Here is a 21,112-nt window from a genome sequence, read left to right on the forward strand (position 1 = left end):
ATTTTTGAAGATTTTCTACAGGTCCGGGGTCACAGATTTTTTTAAAAATGACTAAGTTCTTGTTTTCCTCATATGGCCTAGAAATTCATCGAAAACACTCCGAATGGTGTTGCTAGCGTATTTTCAAGCATTTCTGGTTGTTTCGAGAGAAAAAGAATTTTTGGAAAATTTTAAGATTTTTGAAGATTTTTTACAGGTCCGGGGTCACAGATTTTTTCAAAAAATGACTAAGTTCTTTTTCTCCCAATATGGCCTAGAAATTCATCCAAAACACACCGAATGGTGTTTCTAGCCTATTGCCAGGCATTTCTAGTTGTTTCGAGAGAAAAAAAATTTATGTAAAATTTTCAGATTTTTGAAGATTTTTTACAGGTCCGGGGTCACAGATTTTTTCAAAAATGACTAAGTTCTTGTTTTCCTCATATGGCCTAGAAATTCATCGAAAACACTCCGGATGGTGTTGCTAGCGTATTTTCAAGCATTTTTGGTTGTTTCGAGAGAAAAAAAGTTTTTGCAAAATTTTCAGATTTTGAAGATTTTTTACAGGTCCGGGGTCACAGATTTTTTCAAAAAATCCCTAAGTTCTTTTTTTCCTGATACGGCCTAGAAGTTAATCCAAAACTCTCCGAATGGTGTTGCTAGCGTATTTTTAAGCATTTCTGGTTGTTTCGAGAGAAAAAGAATTTTTGGAAAACTTTAAGATTTTTGAAGATTTTTTACAGGTCCGGGGTCACAGATTTTTTCAAAAAATGACTAAGTTCTTTTTCTCCCAATATGGCCTAGAAATTCATCCAAAACACACCGAATGGTGTTTCTAGCCTATTGCCAGGCATTTCTAGTTGTTTCGAGAGAAAAAAAATTTATGTAAAATTTTCAGATTTTTGAAGATTTTTTACAGGTCCGGGGTCACAGATTTTTTCAAAAATGACCAAGTTCTTTTTTTCCTGATACGGCCTAGAAATTCATCGAAAACACTCCGAATGCTGTTGCTAGCGTATTTTTAAGCATTTCTGGTTGTTTCGAGAGAAAAAGAATTTTTGGAAAACTTTAAGATTTTTGAAGATTTTTTACAGGTCCGGGGTCACAGATTTTTTCAAAAATGACTAAGTTCTTGTTTTGCTCATATGGCCTAGAAATTCATCGAAAACACTCCGAATGGTGTTGCTAGCGTATTTTCAAGCATTTCTGGTTGTTTCGAGAGAAAAAAAATTTATGTAAAATTTTCAGATTTTTGAAGATTTTTTACAGGTCCGGGGTCACAGATTTTTTCAAAAATGACCAAGTTCTTTTTTTCCTGATACGGCCTAGAAATTCATCGAAAACACTCCGAATGGTGTTGCTAGCGTATTTTTAAGCATTTCTGGTTGTTTCGGGAGAAAAAGAATTTTTGGAAAACTTTAAGATTTTTGAAGATTTTTTACAGGTCCGGGGTCACAGATTTTTTCAAAAATGACTAAGTTCTTGTTTTGCTCATATGGCCTAGAAATTCATCGAAAACACTCCGAATGGTGTTGCTAGCGTATTTTCAAGCATTTCTGGTTGTTTTGAGAGAAAAAAGTTTTTCCAAAATTTTAAGATTTTAAAGATTTTTTACAGGTCCGGGGTCACAGATTTTTTCAAAAAATCCCTAAGTTCTTTTTCTCCTGATACGGCCTAGAAATTAATCCAAAACTCTCCGAATGGTGTTGCTAGCGCATTTTCAAGCATTTCTGGTTGTTTCGGGAGAAAAAGAATTTTTGGAAAATTTTAACATTTTTGAAGATTTTTTACAGGTCCGTGATCACAGATTTTTTTAAAAATGACTAAGTTCTTGTTTTCCTCATATGGCCTAGAAATTCATCCAAAACACACCGAATGGTGTTTCTAGCCTATTGCCAGGCATTTCTAGTTGTTTCGAGAGAAAAAAAATTTATGTAAAATTTTCAGATTTTTGAAGATTTTTTACAGGTCCGGGGTCACAGATTTTTTCAAAAATGACTAAGTTCTTTTTTTCCTGATACGGCCTAGAAGTTAATCCAAAACTCTCCGAATGGTGTTGCTAGCGTATTTTTAAGCATTTCTGGTTGTTTCGAGAGAAAAAAATTTTTTGCAAAATTTTCAGATTTTTGAAGATTTTTTACAGGTCCGGGGTCACAGATTTTTCCAAAAATGACTAAATTCTTTTTTTCCTTATATGGCCTAGAAATTCACTCAAAACACCCCGAATGGTGTTTTTAGCATATTTTCAGGCATTTCTAGTTGTTTCGAGAGAAAAAAAACTTTTCACAATTCTAAGATTTTGAAGATTTTTTACAGGACCGGGGTCAGATTTTTTCAAAGATTGGCTAAGTTATTTTTTCCTCATATTGCCTAGAAATTCATCGAAAACGCTCCAAATGGTGTTTCTTCCGTATTTTCAAGCATATCTGGTTGTTTCCAGAGAGAAAAAAAGTTTTCAAAATCTTAAGATTTTGAAGATTTTTTACAGGTCCGGGGTAAGATTTTTTCAAATATTGACTTAGTTCTTGTTTTCCTCATATGGCCTAGAAATTTATCCAAAACTCTGTGAATGGTGTTGCTAGCGTATTTGCAAGCATTTCTGGTTGTTTCGAGAGAAAAAAAAAATTTTGCGAAATTTTCACCTTTTTGAAGATTTTTTACAGGTCCGGGGTCACAGATTTTTTCAAAAATGACTAAGTTCTTGTTTTCCTCATATGGCCTAGAAATTCATCCAAAACACTCCGAATGGTGTTGCTAGCGTATTTGCAAGCATTTCTGGTTGTTTCGAGAGAAAAAAATTTTTTGCAAAATTTTCAGATTTTTGAAGATTTTTTACAGGTCCGGGGTCACAGATTTTTCCAAAAATGACTAAGTTCTTTTTTTCCTTATATGGCCTAGAAATTCACTCAAAACACCCCGAATGGTGTTTTTAGCATATTCTCAGGCATTTCTAGTTGTTTCGAGAGAAAAAAAACTTTTCACAATTCTAAGATTTTGAAGATTTTTTACAGGACCGGGGTCAGATTTTTTCAAAAATTGACTAAGTTCTTTTTTCCTCATATGGCCTAGAAATTCATCGAAAACGCTCCAAATGGTGTTTCTACCGTACTTTCAAGCATTTCTGGTTGTTTCGAGAGAGAAAAAAAGTTTTCAAAATTTTAAGATTTTGAAGATTTTTTACAGGTCCGGGGTAAGATTTTATCAAATATTGACTTAGTTCTTGTTTTCCTCATATGGCCTAGAAATTTATCCAAAACTCTCCGAATGGTGTTGCTAGCGTATTTGCAAGCATTTCTGGTTGTTTCGAGAGAAAAAAAAATTTTTGCGAAATTTTCACCTTTTTGAAGATTTTTTACAGGTCCGGAGTCACAGATTTTTTCAAAAATGACTAAGTTCTTGTTTTCCTCATATGGCCTAGAAATTCATCCAAAACACTCCGAATGGTGTTTCTACCGTATTTTCAAGCATTTCTGGTTGTTTCGAGAGAAAAAAAACTTTTCACAATTTTAAGATTTTGCAGATTTTTTACAGGACCGGGGTCAGATTTTTTCAAAAATTGACTAAGTTCTTTTTTTCCTCATATGTCCTAGAAAATCATCCAAAACACTCCGAATGGTGTTGCTAGCGTATTTGCAAACATTTCTGATTGTTTCAAGAGAAAAAGATTTTTGCAAAATTTTCAGATTTTTGAAGAGTTTTTACAGGTCCAGGATCACAGAACTTTTCAAAAATGACTAAGTTCGTGTTTTCCTCATATGGCCTAGAGATTCATCCAAAACACTCCGAATGGTGTTGCTAGCGTATATTCAAGCATTTCTGGTTGTGTCGAGAGAAAACTTTTTTCCCAAAATATTAAGATTTTGAAGATTTTTTACAGGACCGGGGTCAGATTTTTTCAAAAATTGACTAAGTTCTTTTTTTCCTCATATGTCCTAGAAAATCATCCAAAACTCTCCGAATGGTGTTGCTAGCGTATTTGCAAGCATTTCTGGTTGTCTCGAGAGAAAAAAAAGTTTTGCAAAGTTTTCAGATTTTTGAGGATTTTTTACAGGTCCGAGGTCACAGAATTTTTCAAAAATGACTAAGTTCTTTTTTTCCTCATATGGCCTAGAAATTCATCGTAAACACTCCGGATGGTGTTGCTAGCGTATTTTTAAGCATTTCTGGTTGTTTCGAGAGAAAAAGAATTTTTGGAAAATTTTAAGATTTTTGAAGATTTTTTACAGGTCCGGGGTCACAGATTTTTTCAAAAAATGACTAAGTTCTTGTTTTCCTCATATGGCCTAGAAATTCATCGTAAACACTCCGGATGGTGTTGCTAGCGTATTTTCAAGCATTTCTGGTTGTTTCGAGAGAAAAAAAGTTTTTGCAAAATTTTCAGATTTTGAAGATTTTTTACAGGTCCGGGGTCACAGATTTTTTCATAAAATCCCTAAGTTCTTTTTTTCCTGATACGGCCTAGAAATTAATCCAAAACTCTCCGAATGGTGTTGCTAGCGTATTTTTAAGCATTTCTGGTTGTTTCGAGAGAAAAAGAATTTTTGGAAAATTTTAAGATTTTTGAAGATTTTTTACAGGTCCGGGGTCACAGATTTTTTCAAAAAATGACTAAGTTCTTTTTCTCCCAATATGGCCTAGAAATTCATCCAAAACACTCCGAATGGTGTTTCTAGCGTATTTCCAGGCATTTCTAGTTGTTTCGAGAGAAAAAAAATTTATGTAAAATTTTCAGATTTTTGAAGATTTTCTACAGGTCCGGGGTCACAGATTTTTTTAAAAATGACTAAGTTCTTGTTTCCTCATATGGCCTAGAAATTCATCGTAAACACTCCGGATGGTGTTGCTAGCGTATTTTCAAGCATTTCTGGTTGTTTCGAGAGAAAAAAAGTTTTTGCAAAATTTTCAGATTTTGAAGATTTTTTACAGGTCCGGGGTCACAGATTTTTTCATAAAATCCCTAAGTTCTTTTTTTCCTGATACGGCCTAGAAATTAATCCAAAACTCTCCGAATGGTGTTGCTAGCGTATTTTTAATCATTTCTGGTTGTTTCGAGAGAAAAAGAATTTTTGGAAAATTTTAAGATTTTTGAAGATTTTTTACAGGTCCGGGGTCACAGATTTTTTCAAAAAATGACTAAGTTCTTTTTCTCCCAATATGGCCTAGAAATTCATCCAAAACACTCCGATGAGTGTTTCTAGCGTATTGCCAGGCATTTCTAGTTGTTTCGAGAGAAAAAAAATTGATGTAAAATTTTCAGATTTCTGAAGATTTTTTACAGGTCCGGGGTCACAGATTTTTTCAAAAATGACTAAGTTCTTGTTTTCCTCATATGGCCTAGAAATTCATCGAAAACACTCCGAATGGTGTTGCTAGCGTATTTTCAAGCATTTCTGGTTGTTTAGAGAGAAAAAGAATTTTTGGAAAATTTTAAGATTTTTGAAGATTTTTTACAGGTCTGGGGTCACAGATTTTTTCAAAAAATGACTAAGTTCTTTTTCTCCCAATATGGCCTAGAAATTCATCCAAAACACTCCGAATGGTGTTTCTAGCGTATTGTCAGGCATTTCTAGTTGTTTTGAGAGAAAAAAATTTATGTAAAATTTTCAGATTTTTGAAGATTTTTTACAGGTCCGGGGTCACAGATTTTTTCAAAAATGACTAAGTTCTTGTTTTCCTGATATGGCCTAGAAATTCATCGAAAACACTCCGAATGGTGTTGCTAGCGTATTTTCAAGCATTTCTGGTTGTTTAGAGAGAAAAAGAACTTTTGGAAAATTTTCAGATTTTTCAAGATTTTTTACAGGTCTGGGGTCACAGATTTTTTCAAAAAATGACTAAATTCTTTTTCTTCCAATATGGCCTAGAAATTCATCCAAAACACTCCGAATGGTGTTGCTAGCGTATTTTTAAGCATTTCTGGTTGTTTTGAGAGAAAAAAGTTTTTCCAAAATTTTAAGATTTTAAAGATTTTTTACAGGTCCGGGGTCACAGATTTTTTCAAAAAATCCCTAAGTTCTTTTTCTCCTGATACGGCCTAGAAATTAATCCAAAACTCTCCGAATGGTGTTGCTAGCGCATTTTCAAGCATTTCTGGTTGTTTCGGGAGAAAAAGAATTTTTGGAAAATTTTAACATTTTTGAAGATTTTTTACAGGTCCGTGATCACAGATTTTTTTAAAAATGACTAAGTTCTTGTTTTCCTCATATGGCCTAGAAATTCATCCAAAACACACCGAATGGTGTTTCTAGCCTATTGCCAGGCATTTCTAGTTGTTTCGAGAGAAAAAAAATTTATGTAAAATTTTCAGATTTTTGAAGATTTTTTACAGGTCCGGGGTCACAGATTTTTTCAAAAATGACTAAGTTCTTTTTTTCCTGATACGGCCTAGAAGTTAATCCAAAACTCTCCGAATGGTGTTGCTAGCGTATTTTTAAGCATTTCTGGTTGTTTCGAGAGAAAAAAATTTTTTGCAAAATTTTCAGATTTTTGAAGATTTTTTACAGGTCCGGGGTCACAGATTTTTCCAAAAATGACTAAATTCTTTTTTTCCTTATATGGCCTAGAAATTCACTCAAAACACCCCGAATGGTGTTTTTAGCATATTTTCAGGCATTTCTAGTTGTTTCGAGAGAAAAAAAACTTTTCACAATTCTAAGATTTTGAAGATTTTTTACAGGACCGGGGTCAGATTTTTTCAAAGATTGGCTAAGTTATTTTTTCCTCATATTGCCTAGAAATTCATCGAAAACGCTCCAAATGGTGTTTCTTCCGTATTTTCAAGCATATCTGGTTGTTTCCAGAGAGAAAAAAAGTTTTCAAAATCTTAAGATTTTGAAGATTTTTTACAGGTCCGGGGTAAGATTTTTTCAAATATTGACTTAGTTCTTGTTTTCCTCATATGGCCTAGAAATTTATCCAAAACTCTCTGAATGGTGTTGCTAGCGTATTTGCAAGCATTTCTGGTTGTTTCGAGAGAAAAAAAAAATTTTGCGAAATTTTCACCTTTTTGAAGATTTTTTACAGGTCCGGGGTCACAGATTTTTTCAAAAATGACTAAGTTCTTGTTTTCCTCATATGGCCTAGAAATTCATCCAAAACACTCCGAATGGTGTTGCTAGCGTATTTGCAAGCATTTCTGGTTGTTTCGAGAGAAAAAAATTTTTTGCAAAATTTTCAGATTTTTGAAGATTTTTTACAGGTCCGGGGTCACAGATTTTTCCAAAAATGACTAAGTTCTTTTTTTCCTTATATGGCCTAGAAATTCACTCAAAACACCCCGAATGGTGTTTTTAGCATATTCTCAGGCATTTCTAGTTGTTTCGAGAGAAAAAAAACTTTTCACAATTCTAAGATTTTGAAGATTTTTTACAGGACCGGGGTCAGATTTTTTCAAAAATTGACTAAGTTCTTTTTTCCTCATATGGCCTAGAAATTCATCGAAAACGCTCCAAATGGTGTTTCTACCGTACTTTCAAGCATTTCTGGTTGTTTCAAGAGAGAAAAAAAGTTTTCAAAATTTTAAGATTTTGAAGATTTTTTACAGGTCCGGGGTAAGATTTTATCAAATATTGACTTAGTTCTTGTTTTCCTCATATGGCCTAGAAATTTATCCAAAACTCTCCGAATGGTGTTGCTAGCGTATTTGCAAGCATTTCTGGTTGTTTCGAGAGAAAAAAAAATTTTTGCGAAATTTTCACCTTTTTGAAGATTTTTTACAGGTCCGGAGTCACAGATTTTTTCAAAAATGACTAAGTTCTTGTTTTCCTCATATGGCCTAGAAATTCATCCAAAACACTCCGAATGGTGTTTCTACCGTATTTTCAAGCATTTCTGGTTGTTTCGAGAGAAAAAAAACTTTTCACAATTTTAAGATTTTGCAGATTTTTTACAGGACCGGGGTCAGATTTTTTCAAAAATTGACTAAGTTCTTTTTTTCCTCATATGTCCTAGAAAATCATCCAAAACACTCCGAATGGTGTTGCTAGCGTATTTGCAAACATTTCTGATTGTTTCAAGAGAAAAAGATTTTTGCAAAATTTTCAGATTTTTGAAGAGTTTTTACAGGTCCAGGATCACAGAACTTTTCAAAAATGACTAAGTTCGTGTTTTCCTCATATGGCCTAGAGATTCATCCAAAACACTCCGAATGGTGTTGCTAGCGTATATTCAAGCATTTCTGGTTGTGTCGAGAGAAAACTTTTTTCCCAAAATATTAAGATTTTGAAGATTTTTTACAGGACCGGGGTCAGATTTTTTCAAAAATTGACTAAGTTCTTTTTTTCCTCATATGTCCTAGAAAATCATCCAAAACTCTCCGAATGGTGTTGCTAGCGTATTTGCAAGCATTTCTGGTTGTCTCGAGAGAAAAAAAAGTTTTGCAAAGTTTTCAGATTTTTGAGGATTTTTTACAGGTCCGAGGTCACAGAATTTTTCAAAAATGACTAAGTTCTTTTTTTCCTCATATGGCCTAGAAATTCATCGAAAACGCTCCAAATGGTGTTTCTAGTGTATTCACAGGCATTTGTAGTTGTTTCGAGAAAAGAAGTTTTTGCAAAATTTTAAGGTTTTGAAGATTTTTTACAGGACCGGGGTCAGATTTTTGTAAAAAGTGACTAAGTTCTTTTTTTCCTCATATGGCCTAGAAATTCATCGAAAACGCTCCAAATGGTGTTTCTAGTGTATTCACAGGCATTTGTAGTTGTTTCGAGAAAAGAAGTTTTTGCAAAATTTTAAGGTTTTGAAGATTTTTTACAGGACCGGGGTCAGATTTTTGTAAAAAGTGACTAAGTTCTTTTTTTCCTCATATGGCCTAGAAATTCATCAAAAACTCTTCGAACGGTCTTGCTAGCGTATTTGCAAACATTTCTGATTGTTTCGAGAGAAAAAGATTTTTGCAAAATTTTCAGATTTTTGAAGAGTTTTTACAGGTCCAGGATCACAGAATTTTTCAAAAATGACTAAGTTCTTGTTTTCCTCATATGGTCTAGAGATTCATCCAAAACTCTCCGAATGGTGTTGCTAGCGTATTTTCAAGCATATTTTGTTGTTTCAAGAGAAAAAAAATTTTTGCAAATTTTTTAGATTTTTGAAGATTTTTTACAGGTCACAGATTTTTTCATCGAAACAATCGGAATGGTGTTTCTAGCGTATTTTCATGCATTTCGAGTTGTTTGGGAAAAGAAGATGTTTGTAAAATTTTCAGAATTTTAAAGTTTTTTTATTGATCCGTCTCAGGTGACAGATTTTTTGAAAAATGATGCTGTTGTTCTCTTGCAAGATACGCCCTCTAAACTTCTCAAGAACACTTTCTCTTAAGAACAAGTTTCTGGACTTTGGCTCGCTTTTGATACTTTTTCTTATTGCTAATTTTTGCTGATTTTCTTCAAAGGTTTATTTTTTTCACTGTTTCTGATACCTTCAATTCAAAGAGAAACACGTCTTGATGGAATTTTCGCAGTTAAATGGACGTTTTTTTCTAGAATATAGTTGAGCGTGTGCTGGCCATGGAGGGTTGCTGCAGAAGGGCCGTGGAGTCCTTCAGATAAGTCCTTATTTTCAAAGAATGTAGTTTTGAATTGGAAACACCGGGCAATGAAGTGGAGACTACCTTCGCTTGCCAGTTTTGCCTCAGGGCCTTAATGACTCTTTGGACCTTTTGCTTTTAGTCACTTTTAAATTTTAAGAAATTTTCATCTTTGCGTGTTTACTTTTTAAGAAGGGGGATGGTGAAACTGTTAAGGATTCGGGATTTTAAGGTATTTTAATTAGTTCGATTCTTTCATTGATTCTGTTTGTAACTCCTTTTCCGGGAAATTTGCGTCACTGTCATCGTGTTGTGATTTTTCAGTGTTCCTTTGTTATTGTTTTAATATCATGTAATCCGAGTTAGAATAATTTAGTCTTACTGTTTTGATAATAGAGGTAGCATCAACGAAGAGGTATCGCTTGTGTGCTATCTGTTCGGGTCTTAGGCCCATTGGGCTAGCCCATTGTTTCGTCATAACAAGAACCCGTACACGCTACAAATTGGTGATAGAGGTCGAATTGCGCTGCTAGGACGTCGTTAGTGCAACGCAAGGACCTTTATGTTACAAATTAGATATCATATTGGTAGAGACAGACGATAGTTCATACGTTTACAAGCAGCATGGCTTCTGGACGGCTGAGAATTTCTGTTGTTGGATCAACCAAATATCTGATTTTTATATCATGATTTTAGACCATAACACTTTGCAGAGCCTAATGTATTGAAACTTCTTTTGTGTGCTACTTATTCAGTCAGGGCCTAGACCCTTTGGCCTAGCCCACCTGTTCACCAACAATTGGTTACCTCATTTGATCTATTTAAATTTAATATTTTAGTTTTTAGGGTGGGCGTTAATTAGGAAGTGGGCGTTAATCCAATAATTCCCGAAAGCAAATTAGTGTACCTTATCCTCTGAATTTCTTCCAAAAATCTCAGAAAAATTATCCACCGGAGAAAATAGAACAACCTCAAAACAACCAAACAACAATTTATCAAACACTTTCATAACAAAACAAATGAATAACAAATAAGTCTCACGATGGTAGTACTAGTCTATACAAAGTTCTTCATCACTTTCACGGTCAGAGTCGATCAAATTTTGTGGATCATTGGCATCTTCCACGTCAGAATCCGTGACGTTCGCAAATTGATTTGTAGTACCGTTAAATGGAGCGTTAACGTACAGGGGCGTTAAAGAGAAATGGAGCGTTATCAAGAAAGTGGGCTTTAGTTAACCTTTTTTTACTTTTAGGGTGGGCGTTAATTAGGAAGGGGCCTTAAAAAGGAAGGGGGCGTTAAATAGATCAAATACGGTATTCGCCGTCCTAAGAAGAACCCTATCGTTACACCTTCAAGACTTTGTTTGACATCTTGGTCCCTTACTTTCAAATACGTTTCGCCGACTCTGCAGTAGCAACAAGACAGGTTTCTAGTCGCCACATGATTGGGCTTCAGCTGTCACATGTAGATTTTAAGCGATTATGTGCTTAAACATTAGCGATGACGCGTTCATGTTTTATTGTTCATATGACTATCCTAAAGTGCTGTACATACCTTTCTTTGGGTTAATTGATTTAGAAGTGTTTAAATTTTTGTTTCATGTAGCTTACGTATTTCATCACTAAGTTACACATAGTTGCAGATATCATTTGAAACAGCTAAACTGCATGCATGAAATAGTATCAGGGCCGCCGGACGTCGGTTAAAGAGGACACAAACATGGATTTTTTTATAACATTGGTTATTGCCAAAAACGGACAGCTTTCAATGTATCTCAGAAATTTAGAAGAACATCCTCACACCCTTCTCCCCTTCTCCCATACGCATTAATGCAATCATCTAGATAAAAGTGATAAAAACGTACACATTAAACCGAAACTTTAATGTACAGAACTGAAAGGAATTAACAAATTTTCAGATTCTATATATTTCAAAGCAAATTTCCAGTCTCTATCTTTTCCAAAATTTAGCAAGACAAATAACAGTTAAATTGTCATAATTAGAATGATTGAATTTCCGAGATTACATTCAGTGCAAAGAAGTACGCTTGTTGACCTATACCGTAATCTCTCTTATGAATACCCTCTCTCCAATGAGCCCCACCCCCTCTCTCTAAAGGGCGCTCTTTTTTGAGCAAAAGTTTCAGTGGGCGCCCTCCCCAAATATTTAGAAAATAGATAGAGACTAACAAATCATCGCAGTCATCAGCTAAATATATTTAAGAAAACCTATGCTGTTTCATTTGGGGAAATTTTCTTCGAATTCTGACAGAACCAGATAAAAATCCATTCGATGGTATTGAAAACTTAAGAATTCAATTTGCCACACCTGTATTTTAGCAAATGGACAAGGGTTCCCAATCAGATCAAAATTGACGTCTTGCATATCGTTGGCCTTTAACAAGTCTGGTCAAATGCTATATTAATTTTTGTAAAAAACAATAATCGTTGGAATTTCAAAGCCCAGTTTTCTATTGGTCGCATACTATCTATTTTCAATGAGCGCCCCATCTCCATAAGCAAACTCTGAGACCAAGGATAAAACGAGCGCCCTGGCGCCCATTGGAGAGGATGCGGTATGTAATTTGCGGAGAAATAACTGGCGACATACTGAGAAAATTTTTCATGGCAAAGCGATAGACTCCTTCGCAGAGGATGTTTTTAGAAAAAGAGAACCACGGGATCAGCGCATTGATTTAAAGGGGAAATGAAGTGACGAACGATTTTTGTGCAATAGTAAAGGTTCCCGTGCTGATTTTAAAACCATTTGAATTCTTAAAATGTTCTATAGTTTTTAAGGTTACGGTAAACGTTTTTGACACGTTATTTGGTTTTCTCTCCCTAAAAGCCAAACTATTAACGGCATCAAATTGAACTATACATCATGAGTTTGAAATTGACCAAAAATTTGCAATTAAAAAAGAGAAAAACGTGACTTTGCTTGGTGTTCAGATCGATTAAAATTTAAAGTTTGATGCTCATATCGATAAGATCTGTAAAAAAGCAGCTAAACAGTTGAATTCTCTGAAAAGATTAGCAAGATTTATGGGTAAGAGAGAAAAAAATATAATTATGAATTCATTTATACTATGTCACTTCAATTATTGTCCATTGATATGGATGTTATGTAGGAAGTCAGGATAAGCTAGAGAAAATTAACGAGAGGGCTTTAAGACTAGCCTATTCGGACTATTCATCCTCGTACAAAGATTTACTTGCTAACTCAAAAGAAACTACCATACATGTCCAATCAGTTAGAATTTTAGCGCTCGAAGTTTATAAAACACTTAACAACCTTAATCCTGTTTTCATGAAAGACTATTTTGTACCCAAAACAACAGGTCATAACCTCCGACTCAAAAACCCCCTTGACATTCCAAAAGCCAGAACTGCCAATAATGGTATCAGATCATTAAGTTTTCAAGGGCCTAAAATCTGGAATTCACTCCCCGAATCAATAAAGACAGCACTAGACAATTTAAGAATTTGATCAAAACTTGGTTCCTTGAATACAAGTGCGCGTGCTCGTTTTGCAGTAAATGAACTGTCTTATGCAATCCTTGAAATTGCTTCATGTTAGTCTTAATTAGTATATATTCACTATTGTAAAAACTAACGTTAAATAATCTACAATACAATATAATCATTCGATGCACAAGAACATGGCGATTCCAACCATATCAAAATAATTGGCAAATATGGTAAAATGATACTTTCCAGGCAAATTTATTGCTTAAATTAGTGTACCACCTTCAAAAGCTATTTTGTACCCTTGCGTCAAAATTTGACTGACATCAGCAGAAAGCTCAGAACCTAAGCTACCACATTGTGTCTCAGATTTTTCAAATTCCTCCTCCTCTTGAAACTGTACCCTGTCAATAATTGGCAAACAATTTTTCTTCCCTCTCATAGCTGTTTTTGGCTATAAAAGACGGACCAGAGCAAATGCAAAACTTTTAAGATACCCTTTGCTTACCCGACATCTGTCCTGGCCGTGTGCAAATTTTTGAGCCATTCGATTGGCTCCTTGGGTAAAAAATAGCTTTTTCGTACCTGTATGTAGAGGAGTTGTACGTCCGGAGAGAACGGGATTTTACTGATCGCACTTGCAAGGTATACTCGTAAACCACAGTGTAATCCGGGTCAAGTCACTTGAAGCTTTAAGATTAATAAGCCTGTTTAAATAAACACGGCCAAACATGGGATACATGGATGTAATTATGGAAACCTTCGTTTACATGGCATTTTTTCCATTTTCAAGATTTCTGTTAGTTTCAATTTTGGTATTGCTACTTGAATGTGAGATAATCGAAAAATGGATGTTTTCATCTAGAAAGCGTTTACCGTAACCTTAAGTTTTTGAAGTCGAAATTTGCCCTCATCGATGGCGGAGCGAGAACGCGGTCAGGCCACTGTGTCACATGACCTTGTGACGTAAACTGATGGACACGAAGAAACGTTTTGATGTAATGTAGTAGTGAGTTTGATCAGGTTCATGACAGGTAGCAATCGTGCAAATTGTAATAAAAGCATAAAACTTGGTGAAAATACAGAATTCGATATGCGTAACAAGATAGAATATAGACCCATTTGGAAAAAAAGCTCTTGTGCTATTTTTAGACTGGGGTACTTGTTTCTAGTACTCAGAATATGTTAGTATGTTAAATCTATTTCTCTTGACTTTTTTATATGTTATCTATTAACTGTTATCTATTTCTGTTAATTGTGACATGTGATAATCCTTATTATTTTAGATTTTAGAAATGAATAGATTATATAATATGTACCCTACTAATTCTCTGTTGCATTTTTATTTTCAAATGGAAACCGAGTATGAGTATTTCTTGCCTTCATTGCAAGAAAAGAAACAAGGATCAACGTACCATTTTATTTACTTCCTCATTTCTACCAACAAAACGAGCACAGAATGTCGCGGGAGATAATTCATCCTCATCCTCTGGGATCTCATCGGGCCTAGGCTAAACTTCATCGCCACTTTCGCTGTTTGCGCTTGGTAGGGCAAGTAATTCACCATCACATATCTAGTGGAACAATTTAACATACCACAAATTTTCCAAGGAATCTGGAAGAAGTGGCATAACGCACGGTTTGCACCCTCAAACATAAAACTAAGGGCCCCAAACATTTGTCCCCGAAGGTGCCCCCGAAAGATTTTTCGGAAGGCGGGTTTTTGGATAAAAACAACTGTTTCTTAATAGCATTCGCAGCAACATTAAAGTGGGCGCAGGATAGGATATGATTTGTAAGCAAACACAATAATGATGTAAGATAATGCATATACATGTCAATTAGGCTTCCCCACATAATAGCCCCACAAAATGAAAGTTTTAACTCACTTAATTCTCACGTCAGAAAAGAAAAAGGAAAGAGATGGTGCAAATGGCCTTAAAGAAAAGATGGATAGTTTCGAATTTGTTCTGTTTATAGTCATGTGGGGAAGATGCTGTGTGCTATAAATTATACATCAAACGAATTTCAGTTGCGTAAGTTGAATCTTTCAGTTGCGTCTGGGCTTCTAAACTGCTCAATTTCAGACATAGAGCTACTTCGGAACTCTTTAGAGTCAGTGAGGATGACAGTTTCTGCACTTGCCAGTTCTTGGTGCTCATCTCTTGAATTTTCCCAGAATAGAAACCTCAAAGTCTAGTGTTTCTTCGACGAACTACCTTGAGATGATGCGTTAAGTGATCCAGAAAAAAATGGTTTAAGGTCAAGGTTTTCTACAAAACAGTCGATACAGCTCTTATGCAGCTTTAATTGCGATTTAATGGGCAAAGTTTGGTTACAAACCTTCTCAGGTTTCTTTACCCCAAATCACTGGCAAAGTATGAGTTGTCTGATCAGATTTTCATCACAAAAGCTGTAATTGCAGCATATCCAGATGATTTTACAGGAAATTTGGAAACCGAATGGCGGTTTTTCGCAAAGGAGTCCAAGCAAGACATGGAAGACATAGAGTCAGTTCTTGAAATTTTAAATTTGATGCTGGAAAGCAGAGTGAGTTCATCCTTTCCAGAAGTGTACAAATTACTAACTCTGTTTGTAACAATTCCAGTTACGGTTGCCACAGCTGAGAGATCACTTCAAAACTTAAATTGATTAAAACATACTTAAGGTCAAAGATATCTCAAGAAAGATTCGATAACTTGGCAATACTGTCCATAGAAAATTCAGAAGCCAAATCAATTGATAAAACTGAACTCACAGAGCGATTCGCACATTTCAATGCTCGAAGGCATAAAATAATTGGCATATAGAACTTGAAATTTCTTTTTTCTGATAACATTTCAAATAAAATCTTATCATGACGTTTTTGAAGCACTTGTGAACAAACTTTCGCATAATTTTACGGAAATTGCATTGATTACGTTTCTTCATCTAGGTCTTATAATATTCTTCATTATTCATAAGGACCACATAAGGACAGAAGTTTGAAGTTTTGTTGGAAATTGGTGTAGAAAAGTAGTCAAGTCATTCAAATTTTGACTGTATCTGTCAAAGTCTAATGCCCATTCACTTTTGCGAGTTAAACCAGCTTAAAATAAGTCAGATTTTTGAGTGGGGCCTTCTAATTGGTCTATCCAACAAATCGGACGCGTTTGATTGGTCGAAATAAAACCTAGTATAAATGTAGCTGGCTTAACTGTGCCAGTGTAAAGGCAGCATAAGCAAATATTTATTATAAACACCAGCGCAGATTTCTTTAATATTTTGATAAAAATTTCTTTAATATTTTGATAAAATTTCACATTCAAGGTATTACGGAAGGAGAGGAGTTATTATTTCATTTCATGTGCCACCATTAGAGAGCATAAAAATATATTTGGCAGCAGAATCTCTCTTCATATATTATTCTTTGTTATCAATACGGGGTTTTTCGGGAAAACCCCAAAGAGTGAGTGATTAGGCTCTAAAATTTGACTCAACCTTAGTTAAGTATGGGGGCTCCAAAACACGACTTTCACTTAGGGCCCCACACTGCTCCGTTACACCACTTTCTGGAAGGCAAGGATCGTGGAAGTAAAATGCGAAACAAGAGCTTGATGTCTTCATTAGAGGAAATTATTGGTATTCAGTTGTGGAAATGATGGAGGGCATGGGTGGCTAAGGCTTTAGAATCGGAAAATTCAAGCTTTCGGTGGATATTTGACAACCATTCAATGTTGTGTTTCCTTAATAAAAACCTTTAAGTGAGTTGAAAATGAAGGCTTTTGACTTATGACTAAAGGAAAAAGAATCACTTATGTTACTGGTATAGCGGGCATGGTGGTAGTCGAATATTTAATCATTTAGCGGGTAGGCAATTCTACTTTTCATTGCCTGAATAGAACAACATTTTATGAAAGAAAGCTTTTTCCTAGGTTTTACTAACAGTATGCTGAACCCATAAAAACAAAAACAGAAAGACGATAAAAACAAAGCAAAAAACAAAAAATTGCTCAAGCAACCTTCCAACTTTGTTTAAACTTTAATCGAAAAAGGATAAAGGACAGAGAGTAGATACTGCAAATAATTCATAAATAAAACCTTTTTCTTCGTTTTGTGAGTAAAAAACTTCCCACTCAGTATCTTCATTCTCTTTGCTCTAACTTGATTCCCTTTTCCCAACCACTACGTCCATTTTCTTCCTCTGATGAATTCGTCGTTAGATTATTTTATTTGCCGCGTTTTTTGCTTTTCAAACATGGTTCAAAACTATAATATACGACATCCCAAGACAGTATTCAGTGACATAATGTATTTCAAAATTATTCATTTTTGCAAAATAAATCAACTTGTTATGTGCGAGTAGCGAAAACCCTATCCATTTCAAGTGTAGGCCTGTCTCCGCTTGTCAACTTCTACGTCACGAGGTAACGTGATTTTTTTGCAAATTTGCGTCTACGGCCTCCTCCAGATGAATTTTTTTGTCGGAAAACTTGGAAGTGCTTAATTTTGACCTATTTTCTACCGAATTCGTCAATAAAATGAGAGGGTAAAATAGGTGGCATAAATCCTTTAAGTTGTTTTACATGGCGTCTAAAAGCAGTATAACTGGCTGTGGAAATAGTACACATGATCCGGCGGCCCTGATATTCATTACAAAAATGTTTTGATAACTCAATTTGTAGTTGTAGGAAAGTTTCCATAAGTTTGGTAAAATGAGAAACCTTTTAGGGCGCATCGGGCCGTCCTCTACAGGATCATGGGATACGTTTTCCAAACGAGGCATCAACAACAATCAAAGGCTCAGCTCGAATACAACTTGTGGCCTAAATGGCGAAGAGGGCGGTAGAATATGCATCTATTATTTGAAGGAAGAGTTCTTGCATTCTGCTAAAGTCACAGAGGAATCAAACAACCCTCTGCCAAAGAATTAGAGCATTAAATACTGAAATTGGATGATTTAAAGGAATATACTGTGCTTTGACTTAGTAAAGTCATATTATTTAGGATGTAAGCTGCCGGCCAGAAGAACAAGGAAGCTGCAAGTACAACCAGCCAGAAAGAACCACACCAAGGTTGCCTTTACTTGGTTGCATGCTGCGATGACGGAACGACACCAGCCAGTATCAGCGACAGCATCAACAGGAAAAGAGAGATTATTCGCGCAAAGGATCCAAAGGTAAGATTATTGCATAGAAGTGGTTTGAAAACAGCATTACGGTGTGCACCAAAGGAAAAGCCCGTAGTAAATTGTTTAAGTTTAAATAAAGTTGGTAATCATTATTATAGCATAAGAGGCTGGGATCGTAATGTGTTCTGTTCAAAAGTGAAATTTTGCAAACATCCCTGGCCTGCTTTCACTTTGTCTTGTCTTCTACATAAACCGAATTGTATGTTCAAAGATCTGAAAAGCACTGTTTTTCTTAAACAAGGGCAAGTCCAAGTTTCTATGCTTATAGGGCAGGAAATTCTTTTCAATGACAAGATTTAGCTTGGGTGTAGATGCCAATGATAAGGTTAACTTTCAGTAAACATGAGCATCAATGAAGGTAATTGGTAAGCAAAACTTTTATGCATACACTCATTTTTTTACAAGAAACTGGCTATAAGAAACGAGTACTGGACAGTCAGAAAAAATTAAGAAACTTCAGTACTCGAAGCAAAAAAATTAAGAAACTATTAAATCATGATAAAACTGAGAACAACGAAATTTTCTAAAATCCAAGAACATGATTGCCCTGTTGGTCTAGAATTTAAGACACAAGGGATAAAAATATACTTTCCACATCTAAATACAGCGTCAGAATGGAAGCGAATCTCTAGACGTGAAAAAAGGTCATGAACATTTTATAACATCATTCATATGAAATCATAATTAAGAAACTCTTAAGAAACAGTGAGTATTCAAATTTCCAGAACATTAAGAAACTGGAGTACTCAACAACAACCTTTGTTTCTTATAAAAAAAATGAGTGTAGCTTTACTCAAACTCTTGTAAATAATTTTTAAAGAAAAGGACTACAGCTCAATGATCACTTAAGATCTCTATTTAGCCATGAGTTGATAGGTATTATAACAAAACTGCTCTGCTTCCTGTAGGGGTGCTCCTTCAGGAGATCATCGGAGATCAAACAGTGAATCTCATGGAGGATCTTCAAAACGAGCATCAGCAGTATTTGTTGTAAGTATCATAAGATCTTGAAGTCTTTATAATTATTTTCTACTTTATATTTGCCAAATAGACCATATGAGAATTTGTTAACTTTGTGTCATATAAAAAACATTTTTAAAATAATTTTCTTGTTTTAGCAATCCTTCATTGATGTAGTTGATCCACTTGACTTTGAAGACTTCATACTACAACACCAACCATTAGCAGATGAAACTGATGGTATTTCAAATTTAGCTGAATTTCCTGATGATGACATAGAAGTCACAACCCTAACAAGAAAGCACAGGACCACAGACGTTTCAATACCAAAGGAGATCAGGTAAGCAGAATTCTATATATAAGTCACAGGTGATGATTGATACAGTTACTCAATTCACCTAAAGCAGAAGCACCTCTCGGTTCTTAAAAACATATCTATAGTATGAATATATGTTTCAGCTAAACAACAAAGGTGATAAATGTCTTATTTTCAGTTTTGCAGGTGACCCTCATGTCAAAGACTGTGCAAGAACATACACACAGGACTGGTCTGTTGTGAACCGAAAGTAAGTAGTATGCATCAAATTGAATTTGTTCTTAAGTTACTATCAAATTTTCTCTGTTTATTAGTCACTGGAAATGGTGCAAATTGTACAATATTTTATGTACCTATAGGTTTTTATTTCATGTTCCAATTAGGGCTTGATTTACTTGATACTCGGAGAGGAAACTCAGCTACTTATAAGAAAAAGGACAGTAAGAAATTTGGGAGATAGCCCATTGATCCTTTTATGATTGTCAAACTTATTAGATTGGTGCTGTTTTAAATAACTAACTGCACATCAAAGTGTTGATTAGTGTAGCCAAAACTTTGGTGATTCGGAGCAGCCAAACTGTAGTTTCTACTAGAATGATACTCAATTCTAAACACATGCCAAGATTTCATGATCATGTAAATGGTTCAATGGTGGGACATAGTGCCTTTATAATTTTGTAAATTATATCAGATGTAGGTTGATTTTAAACTGGTGGTCAGTGTTCAGGCTTTTTACATCTAGTGATAATTTGCTAGTAGGCAGGAAGCTTACTAATGTAAGCCCTGGCTTGTGAAGAATGTGCTATAGCCCTTGATAAATATTTTTGGAGATGCCAGATTAACCTCTGATGCGGTTCTAATACTGCAAATCTCAAGTGGTTTTTCAGCACAACTTGTGTAATGTATCTCTCCATTATCATTCTGTATCTCTCACCCCTTGTACTTTTATTACCAGGCGGTATTTAGCCACTTGCACTATTCAAAACAAAGACAATTTTTTGTTAATACAATTTCCATTCCTTTGTATTAGATATCAATTTAGAGCACTTTTCGGTGGTGGTAAACAAGCCACACGGAGTGACAGCTTTACTGAAAAACTCTTCAAACATGTGTATGAAGTTGATTCAAAATTGAAGGTTAGTATAAAAGATTTTTGGTAATTTTCAAATATCATAAATTCACATAATATATATAATGTTCTTATAACATCAGAATCATTGAATAGTATTCATTCATTTTACTGTTTGAAATACTTATGTAGACTAATGTTTATAAAAGATCCTAGGCACTTATGAACAAGGTATGAAATTATTCATGATGACATGTAGAATTTTAATCGTCATGTGATAATGTTGCTTGGAGCTTTTCTGCTGCAGCAATAATACTTTAAATTGCCTCTCCAGCCAAATGGTGGTATTCATTTTATTGACTTAAAATATACTTTCCAAGTAAAACAGATCAGAGGCAAATCAATTTAGTGACACTGCTATGTCATAATGTTTGGTTTGCCCTCCCTGTGAATTGATTGCTTACTTCCAAAATGGTTGTGCATTTGAAGGGTCTTAAAATTTATTTTAAAAACTGCAACTTTGTTATAACCTATAAGACAAATCTGTTGAGTTAAAAGCAATTCAAATAAATACCGGGAATCTCAGTCTTTCAGTTTGCTTGATTATGTTGGTCACAACTGCAAC

The 21,112-nt window shown here is 34.8% G+C and overlaps 1 protein-coding gene across 1 annotated transcript in view; it reads left to right on the forward strand.

The window, feature by feature from the left end:
- Positions 1 to 17,750: 17,750 nt before the first annotated feature.
- The window catches only part of LOC135694724 (dedicator of cytokinesis protein 7), a 35,975-nt gene continuing 32,613 nt past the window's right edge, over positions 17,751 to 21,112 (forward strand). The window contains exons 1-5 of the mRNA XM_065213573.2: positions 17,751 to 18,130; positions 19,051 to 19,132; positions 19,261 to 19,442; positions 19,597 to 19,668; positions 20,449 to 20,554. Of these exons, the coding sequence (XP_065069645.1) occupies positions 18,054 to 18,130; positions 19,051 to 19,132; positions 19,261 to 19,442; positions 19,597 to 19,668; positions 20,449 to 20,554 (519 nt within the window). The 5' untranslated portion in view covers positions 17,751 to 18,053. The remainder of the gene's footprint in view (positions 18,131 to 19,050; positions 19,133 to 19,260; positions 19,443 to 19,596; positions 19,669 to 20,448; positions 20,555 to 21,112) is intronic.

The sequence above is a fragment of the Rhopilema esculentum genome, chromosome 8 (genome assembly GCF_057945365.1).
Source record: "Rhopilema esculentum isolate cy_ngs chromosome 8, ASM5794536v1, whole genome shotgun sequence".
In the NCBI taxonomy this organism is placed as follows: domain Eukaryota; kingdom Metazoa; phylum Cnidaria; class Scyphozoa; order Rhizostomeae; family Rhizostomatidae; genus Rhopilema; species Rhopilema esculentum.